Source organism: Littorina saxatilis, linkage group LG16, assembly GCF_037325665.1.
Source record: "Littorina saxatilis isolate snail1 linkage group LG16, US_GU_Lsax_2.0, whole genome shotgun sequence".
Classification (NCBI taxonomy): domain Eukaryota; kingdom Metazoa; phylum Mollusca; class Gastropoda; order Littorinimorpha; family Littorinidae; genus Littorina; species Littorina saxatilis.
Genome location: NC_090260.1, coordinates 12,546,789 through 12,556,200, shown reverse-complemented (window position 1 = coordinate 12,556,200; position 9,412 = coordinate 12,546,789). Strand labels below are relative to the sequence as shown.

General features: G+C 42.8%; 1 protein-coding gene across 1 annotated transcript; it reads left to right on the top strand.

Moving 5' to 3' along the window:
• The first annotated feature begins 3,507 nt into the window (after nt 1-3,507).
• LOC138951314 (uncharacterized) lies at nt 3,508-7,572 on the top strand. Its single transcript, XM_070322939.1, has 3 exons — nt 3,508-3,535; nt 3,926-4,682; nt 7,113-7,572. The coding sequence occupies exons 1-3, from the start codon at nt 3,508-3,510 to the stop codon at nt 7,570-7,572; spliced, it is 1,245 nt and encodes a 414-aa protein (XP_070179040.1).
• Nucleotides 7,573-9,412: the final 1,840 nt, after the last annotated feature.

Here is a 9,412-nt window from a genome sequence, read left to right as displayed (position 1 = left end):
GCAAGCACAAGACCAAGTGTGCACGGAACCCATGTCAGAGTTCGGTGGGTTATAGTGTTATGGCGTGTCACCCAATAACTCGAAGGGCTTCTCAGACGTGTCAAATATTTCTCACGGAAGCTATACCAACTGGGCAAATTATAAAAACAGACAGAAAGAATTTTGAATAGCTTTTCTTTTTTTTATATACTGTTCAAAAAAAGAAACGCATAGCTTGTAATATTTGGTTAATTTAGTTATATGGCTACAAGGATATCCACCAAACTGCAGAAAATGTTTATCTGGTCGTCGACCTTTCGTCCATTGCCACAAGTGAGCTCTGCACGTGACGCATGCGTTATCAGTGGCTACAATGTCAAAATTGCTCATTTGGCATGACAACTCGTCATGCTTCAGTGTAATCTCGTGAAACTCGGGGAATATTGAGCTCTCACCATGTCTTCCAAAACCCATAAAAGCGGATTGTTCGCCACAAAGAAATCAGACGACAATTTGGAAAAAATACAGGTGAATGAGCAAGAAGGCAGAAAAAAGAAAAGAATTCATGAAGAAAAAGAGAGCATGACAGGAAAGAGGAACCAAAAATCTACCTAACAGCAAACTAGAAAGCTCCTGCGGTTCCAAAAACAGGAGGGGCCTTTAATTTCATAACCGCAGTGCCCCACTGCGGGATCCATTATATATTTTGGAAATCAAAATTGGTCACTATGCACAGGGATTGCTATTTCACAAAAAGGAAGGCCCTGACATATACTACATTCAAAGCAGATTCAATAGGCCGTATAAAGTTAAACCAGAGGACTGGGTGAAAATATATGATCCATCCGGGAAAATCCGCAGCCAAGAAACTAACTAGGCATCACCAATGCCAATATGACGCGACCAGTAGATTTTGAAAATTTCTCAAATATATTGTGTGTCTTTTGTTGTTCAATATTGGTGTTTTTGTATAGCTCTATCGTTCATTAACACGAGAAAGTGGGTGCGTGCCCGTCGTGATTTAGAAAAAAGCTGTAAATGGTCGTACTATGCATGAGTGTATTAAAGCTACACGACGGTAACGCAGATGACGGGCGCTTGCATTTCACCTCACGACAGAGCTAGGAGTCACTAGATGGCCCGGCCAACAGTTTTCTCGTACTATGCTCCTGTTGGCGAAAACTGTAATGATCACAAGTTGCATCATTCATTGTTTCTCTTTTAGTACAAAAATCCGGTAACGTAGATAACGGTTATGGAACCCCCAAAGTCTTTTTCTCTCTCTTTATTTCCTCTTCCTTAGACCCAGACGCACCTCGGCATTAAAAAAAGCCTTGTACATAAAATAAAACCTTTAATAATAATAATAATAATGGAAACTTATAGAGCGCTTACCTAGAAGCTCTAAGCGCTTTACAATGACATTGCTATACACATGTACAAAACCAAAATACAGCATTAAGACACCAAAAGAACAGGAGTACAAAAGCAAATTCATCGTTGAAGTCCATGCAGTCACAATAATACAAACACACGCGTGCGCACGCACATACGCGTGCGCATACACAAACTCTAAAACAAATTATTTTTATCACAAAAGCGATCTTTGGAATTGACTGACGTAGTCCAGAATTTAGTAATGTTACAGATATCTAATTTTATAGATAATATCATGCATCAACTTACGTCACGTATTCGACGTCATGACTTCGGCGGTCTTCGCATACCTTATGGTCTCGGTATTTCCCTGGCCTTCATATTTCCTACTTGTAAAATGACCCTCAAAGCTAACCTCGCCAGTTTGTTGTTAATGGCTTTTTTAGCGAGTTGTTATCGACAGCAGCACGTTTCATCGCCAACGACTACCGATCAAGACGTCCTGGCTTTGTTACGGGCCTCCTGACACGCCACAACCTCCCAACTCTCCAGGAACGTCGAGTAAACCTCCGCCTGACTTTCTACTACAAGGTGGTTGAGGGGCTGGTGCCGGCAATGCCTCCAGACAAATTCCTGACCCCTCAACGTGCTGGCCGCATGATTCGACCCAGAAGACAAACAGCAGACTACGTTGGTAGCAACCCCATAGACAATTACATAAAAAATAACAACAGGTGTTTCGCTGTACCACGCTGCAACACTGAACAATACAAGCAGTCGTTCTTCCCACGATCCACAATAGAGTGGAATCACCTGGACAACACAGTTGTCCACTCAGCCTCTACTGAGACGTCGCTGCGCACACCCACCCGTCGCGCCAAAGCCAGCAATCTGGATGCTAGCGACGTAACCTACAGATACAGATACAATTAATGACCGGTAATTTTTAATGAGTTGGGGCATTCTGACCAATCAAAGGATCTGTTTCATTAAAACGCCAACTTGATTGAATTACAATGAAGTATATTTCTTGCCTAAGTAAAAAAGAAAAGGGGAAAGTGGCTTGCATAAATGAAGCAAATGACATCACAAAGCCGGGAAAGTAACCTGAATTCACTAGAATCCCATTAAAAAATTGTATCGAATAGAAAATTAGGAAATTCAGGGTAATTGAACTGAACAAAATAGTGTCCACTGCACTGGTGTTTGTTTATGCTAACAGAATTATGGATGTGATTATGAAAAAGGTCCAAGATGGAAGGATGCTACACACCTGAACCCCCCCCCCCCCCCCCCCACACACGTACTGAGAGAAAAAAGAGGGTTACAAAATTACAACTAACAGTATGCAAAGAAAACACAAATTGGACCCTCTTCTTTTCATTCTCAGAGTCTTAGGTATGACCCGGCCGGGGTTCGAACCCACGACCTCCCAATAACGGGGCGGACGCCTTACCACTAGGCCACCGGTGCATGGTTATGAATGCATAAAATATAAAACTTTTTTTTTTATGTATGTTGAGCAGACCATGCAGGCACGCAGGCAGTCAGCAAGCCAATCTAGTGTTCAAAGTGCCAATACCAAAAAACAGCCTGCATACCAGCACTCCATCGAGCCAGCAAGCCAGCCCTCAACGTCAAGCTCGACAAGTGGACCATTGGATACCTTTCTTTTTGATGAGGAGGAAAGTTTAAATTTGCTGGATGAATGGGGGGAAGAAAATGGTATGGAAAATACTAGCGAAAACATGGATGACCCAATGCCGCCCCCATCAGGCATTCAGCGTAGAACCCTGACTGAAACACAAAAGCTGTGGGTTAGCAAAGGCTTAATCACAGAAGCAAATGCAAACCATCTCAACAACACACCACTCACTGACACATCAAACAGCAATTCTACAATACTCTATGAGTAAAAATCAAAATCTGGCAATTTCATTGGTTTAGAAACATGAGAAAATGATGATTGCCCATGTTTTGTGAAGCATGGTGATTTTCACATGTTTTGTGGAGTGTATGAATATCATTTTCGTGTATGAACACAATGGTATCAATAATGGCTGTCTACCCTCGAACTTTATCATATTCATTATGCTGGTGACCCAAGGAGGTTTCGTCACTCCATAATCACAAGAGTTAGCAACTGTCAAAATGGAATCTGAAGGCAAACTTTTCAAAGGTACGTCGAATGTCGCACTTTTCATGATGAATCAAGTTTATTTTCTCTTATTTTTATTCTCGCTGAATTTGTGTCCTGTTAGTTCCAAAGCCCTTGCACTCATAGATATAAGTCTTTGCTAGTTTTTGTTTTTTCTCCATCGATCATTTTGCATTCATGAACAAGGAGTTGAACGATATTACGCATGTTTTGATTATGTCATTTCATAAAAGATGACGTCATCTCTCTCTCTCTCTCTCTCTCTCTCTCTCTCTCTCTCTCTCTCTCTCTCCCCCCTCGTTCTGTCACAGCCAATATTAGACTTTCTTGGGTTTTACCATCAAAGAGCAGACATGTTTAGAAACATTGAGAAGAAAAACAACACCTTTTTGGGTTTTCTCTGTTACACAGAATGGCTGGAAAAGGAGAAATTGGACCCAGCGTTCGAGGAGCTGTCGCCCAATGATCTCAATGAATACCTTCGGCGCTTCTATCCAGAAATGCGGAGCGGGACAGAGAAACGGTACTCAAAGAGCACAATGGCCGGAGTCAGAGCCAGCATCAATCGGCACTTGACCAACCCACCATTCCTGCGAAATATCTGTATAATGAAGGACAGTGCCTTCAGCACAAGTAACAAGATGTTTTGTGGGGTGCTGAAGAAGGCAAAGGAAGAGGGCTGCGATGAGACCAAACATTATCCAAACATAGCCGAAACCGACTTGACAAAGCTGAGGTCAGACCAAGCCTTCGACCTGAATGATCCCACACAGCTTCAGGAAAAGGTTTGGTTTGATCTCCAGCTGCATTTCGCACGGAGAGGCATGGAAAACACGCGGTCTCTCAAAGCCTCTTCCTTCGCCATCAAGACGGACGACATGGGAAAGGAATACGCATACCTTAAGCATGCCGAGTGCACAAAAAATCACCCAGGGAAGATGAGTGACACTAACTATAAAACGAAAAAGAGAATGTATGCCAACGGCACTGCCACCTGTCCCCTGAAGTCTTTCCGTCTGCTCTTGGAAAAAAGAAACAAAGAAAATGACGTTCTGTATCAGAAACCAAGAACGGGGAGAAAGTTCAACCCAACACAGGACGTTTGGTATCTCAAAAGTGTGCGTGGTCACAACACACTGGCCGTCATGATGCCCAGAATCAGTGAACGGTTGGGGCAAGTTGGTTGGTTGGTTTTTGGGGTTTAATGTCTCTTCAGCAGATGCTAGCTGCTATTCGAGACCGATGCAGTTATTTTCTTTTCCCTTCATATGGCAAGTTCTACGTTTCAGACTATTTACATTCAAATCTATCACTGTAAAAGAAGGTTCTAAAAATTAATCATTTTCACTTCTGGTACTTTAAATCTTGTAAAAAATCTTGATCTCTTTTAAAAAGTTAAAAATCTTGTCCGGGGGAACATCCCGGAATAAAACCTTCAGTGTTTCCGCATTGTAGTGTTTGTCTCGAAATTCTTGAACGTCTACACATTTTGTGAGAACATGTTCTAATGTCCATGGTTCGTCACATCCAAAACAGTATGGTGGATCTTCACCTTTCAGCAGATACGAATGTGTAATGTGACTGTGCCCAATGTGTAAGCGACAGAGAACTGTCTCTTCTTTCCTGTTGAGGCGACATTGGGGTAGGCTGTCCGACAGCTGGGGGACGATCTTATGAAGTTTATTTTCTTCACATTCGTCCCATTCACTCTGCCATAGGTACTTTATGTACATATTGGTGCGAGTTCTGAAATCTGAATGCTTTGTGTGTTTGTCAGTGATGAGTCTTTCTCTGGCTTCTTTAGCAGCTTGATCAGCTGCAGAGTTGCCTCTAATTCCAACATGAGATGGCACCCATGCAAACACAATCCTTTTGCCTTCTTCAATCAGAGATGCATGTAGCTCTTGGATTTCGACCAACAGTGGGTGATCTAGCTGAGTTCCCTTCACGGCGGTAAGAGCCGATAGGGAATCCGGCAGAATCAGGAAGTCTTTCTTTTTTGACTGATATACCTGTTTCAGAGCTAGCTGTAAAGCTTTCAACTCTGCAGAAAATACAGAACTGTCATCCGGAAGACGGGCCGAAAAGGCCCTATCGAGTTTAGGACCTGTGACAGAAGCTGATGCCACTTTACTTTCAGCTTTGGACCCATCAGTGTATATTCGTTGATGGGAAGGAAACTCGGTACAGAACTGGCTAAAACACTGTTTAAAAATCAAATCATTTGTCTCTGACTTCTTTAACCTTGTCAGATCGAGTCGAACAACTGGATCTGGCAATGTCCATGGAGGTGTTTCTGTCCATCGATTTTCACTAACATGATCGAGTTTTATCTTTGATTCGGCCAGATGTGACTGAATCCGAGAAGACAGAGGTGCTCGATCATTTGGGTGACTTTCAAAAAATTCAGAGCATTGTGGTTGAAATACGCATTGGTAGGCTGGATTTGTAGGCATAGCTTTCAGTTTCAACACATAATTTAGGGTGAGTTTCAGGCGTCGCAGCCTCAGAGAGGGTTCTTTGGCCTCAAAATATAAGGACTGTACTGGAGACGTCCTGAAAGCTCCCAGACAAAGACGTATACCCTGGTGGTGTATTGTGTCTAATAGCCTTAGGTTGGATTTTGCGGCTCCACCATAGACGACACAACCATAGTCCAACTTGGATTGGATTAAAGCACGGTAAAGTCTGAGTAGGACTGTGCGGTCAGCACCCCAGTCCGTATGAGAAACCACTTTCAATACATCCAGAGCTTTCAGACATGATGTTCTCAGATACTGGATATGTTTAAGGAATGTTAGTCGACGGTCAAAGGTCAGTCCTAGGAATTTAAATTCTTCAACAACCTTGACAGGATTACCATTCAGGACCAGAGAGGGTTCTGGCATGGCTCCCCTTTGTTTGCAAAGATGCATACAGACAGTTTTGCTGGTGGAAAATTTGAAACCGTTCTCTGTTACCCATTTTTGCACCTTGTCTATACATAATTGAAGCTGCCTTTCCACTCTATGTAGGGATTTGCCACGCACACAAAGTGCAAAGTCATCAACAAACAAGGATGACTCGGATCCTTTCAGTACTGCCTTTACTATGTTATTGATTTTGATGTTGAACAACATGGGTGATAGAATGCTTCCTTGGGGAACACCCATCTCTTGTTGACAGAACTCTGATAGGTTGGGACCGACCCGTACTGTAAAAAATCGATTACTTAGAAATCCTTCCACAAAAACAGGGAGACGTCCACGAAAACCCATTTCATGCAAATCAGCTAAAATACCGTGTTTCCAGGTCGTGTCGTAAGCCTTCTCGAGGTCAAAAAATATAGCTAGTACATGTTCAGATCTCGCAAAGGCCTCTCGAACGAAGGTCTCAAAACGTACCAAATGATCAGTGGTGCTGTGTCCCTTTCGGAAGCCACATTGCACATCACTTAAGAGGTTTTGTTTTTCTAGGTACCACACCATCCTAGCGTTGACCAATCTCTCCATGGTTTTACACAGACAGCTGGTCAAGGCTATCGGACGGTAGTTGCTGGGGTTTGTATGATCTTTACCTGGTTTTGGAATGGGGACAATCATCGCTTCTTGCCATGAAGGTGGAAAGGATCCACTCTCCCATATGTGGTTAAAAACCTTCAGCAAGACCAGAAGACAACTTTCTGGTTGGGGCTGAGTGAACGCTACACCAACCATTCTGTTCGTGCCACCACCGTCTCAGTTCTGGCAGACAATGGCGTGGAGGCGAGAGAGATCATGCGCATCACCGATCACAAAAATGAAGGGTCTCTGCGGTCCTACAATACGGACAGCACTGACAGTCGGAAACGCGCATATTCCTCCTTTCTCCAGAACGCGAATGTCGAACAGAGCGAGGCCGGTTGCGGGATTTCTCCCCCTACACCAAAACACCCACAAAACAAAGCAGGTCTTACCGCATGTGCATCTTCCAGTTGCGTGCATGTCTCTCCGTCCTCCGTTTCTAATTTCACCAACATCGGCATCCCCATGATGAACATTACCAACAGCGTGGTGAATGTCCACTACCACAGCACATGATGATGATATAATCCCAGAATTCCGAAATAGTTGTTCTCCTGACTGGCTCAGGGTTGGCGTTGTATGTGTAGGTGTTTTTTTCCCCACAGAGCTTCCTCAGTTGTTGGGGTTTGTTTTCGTTGGGTTTTTTTTTTTGCTTTTCAAGCCCACATAATTTCTGTTGTTGATGCGACTGTCTGAACGAATCTGCTCCAATTTCTTCATGTTCATGGCGTTGACTTTGAATGATCCAATAAACATGGAAAACAATATCTTTTGTATTATTTTACGTTGCAAACGCAGCGTCTTTGCATCTGTTCAGTTTGCGAACGCTGCCTCATCTCTCACTTTCTCTATCTCTCTGTGTGCTAAATTCGCAGACGACAAATAGATACGTCATAATGGTCTCGATAAACAAACAGACATGCGCAAACACTTTTTTGTTTTTTACTTGCTTCACTGAAACAGAAACAAAACAAATACCTGTAGCCGAGACCGGAAGAGTATTGTAGTGAATGAAAAGGCAAATCGACGTCACGTCCTGTTCGTTTGTTTGTTTGTTTGTTTATTTGTTGCTTAACGTCCAGCCGACTACGCAGAGCCATATCAGGACGAGGAAGGGGGGGATGAAGGGGGCCACTTGTCTAGCGATTCCTGTTTACAAATGCACTAACCCATTACTTGTGTCCCAGCAGGCTTTAGTAAAACTAAATTAATACCTACTGGAAGATTACCAGTTTCCAGTATGTTAAAATAGGCTTAACCTATCTACTGCTGGACTTACATCAGAACACTAACAGATTAAACTATACATGAATCGCGAGACAAGCGGCAAGAGAAGAGATTTTTGGAAAAAATACAGGTGAATGAGCAAGAAGGCAGAAAAAAGAAAAGAATTCATGAAGAAAAAGAGAGCATGACAGGAAAGAGGAACCAAAAATCTACCTAACAGCAAACTAGAAAGCTCCTGCGGTTCCAAAAACAGGAGGGGCTTTTAATTTCATAACCGCAGTGCCCCACTGCGGGATCCTGTTCGTTTGGCGATATGAATATTTTTGGAACGTGATCATGACCAACAAAGTTTAGAAATGAAAAACAAATACTTCAGTTCCTATTCTTAACAATAGTGTCAGTTCTCGCTGTGTAACATATTCAGGATAGCCTCAATGTCAATGAATCAGCTGCGCAGTGTGGAAAAAAGGTACGTGAGGTAAATAGTCGACGAAAGCAATGACATTTTTATGGAAAGGAACGTTTTTCCCAGTGTGTCATTCAGCAAGATCGAGTTCCACTGTTGGTGAGTAAAGTAGAATGGAAATAGCCACCGCCATTTGACATGTTTCGGTTGTAAGTAAACATTTTTCTCATGTTTTGTGATTGGAATGGTTTCCATTCCAATCACAAAACATGAGAAAAATGTTTACTTACAACCTCAACATGTCAAATGGCGGTGGCTATTGCCTAATTCACCACCCCACACACCACAGAGAAACAACACACAAAACAACATTAGAAGCCTCCCCCTCACACAACAGAATAGGAACATTCAAAACAGAAAAAACCCATATGCAAGGCTACCATCCCACACACAATATGTTCCTCCACAGAAAAGACAAGAAAAAACCCAGACAAGTCTTACTGCAGGAACTGCAAGTAAAGTAACAGGTCAAAGAAAACAAAAGGATGTCAAATCCAGTGACACATCTGAGGCTCTGGAAGTTCTTAAAAATATGGAAAAGAGAGCTGCCGATTCAGCAGAAAAGGCAGCAGAAAAGGCAGCAGAAAAGGCAACAAAAAATTCACTTTTCTTTAAAATGATGGCAGAGATGGTGTCAGGTCTCCCCGACTCTGCTCAAGATGA

Coding starts and splice junctions, on each gene's coding strand:
- LOC138951314 (XM_070322939.1), top strand. CDS start 3,508: ATGGAATCTGAAGGCAAACTTTTCAAAG. Junction 3,536..3,925: donor TGAAGGCAAACTTTTCAAAG/GTACGTCGAATG, acceptor TCTGTTACACAG/AATGGCTGGAAAAGGAGAAA. Junction 4,683..7,112: donor ATGCCCAGAATCAGTGAACG/GTTGGGGCAAGT, acceptor CTTGCCATGAAG/GTGGAAAGGATCCACTCTCC.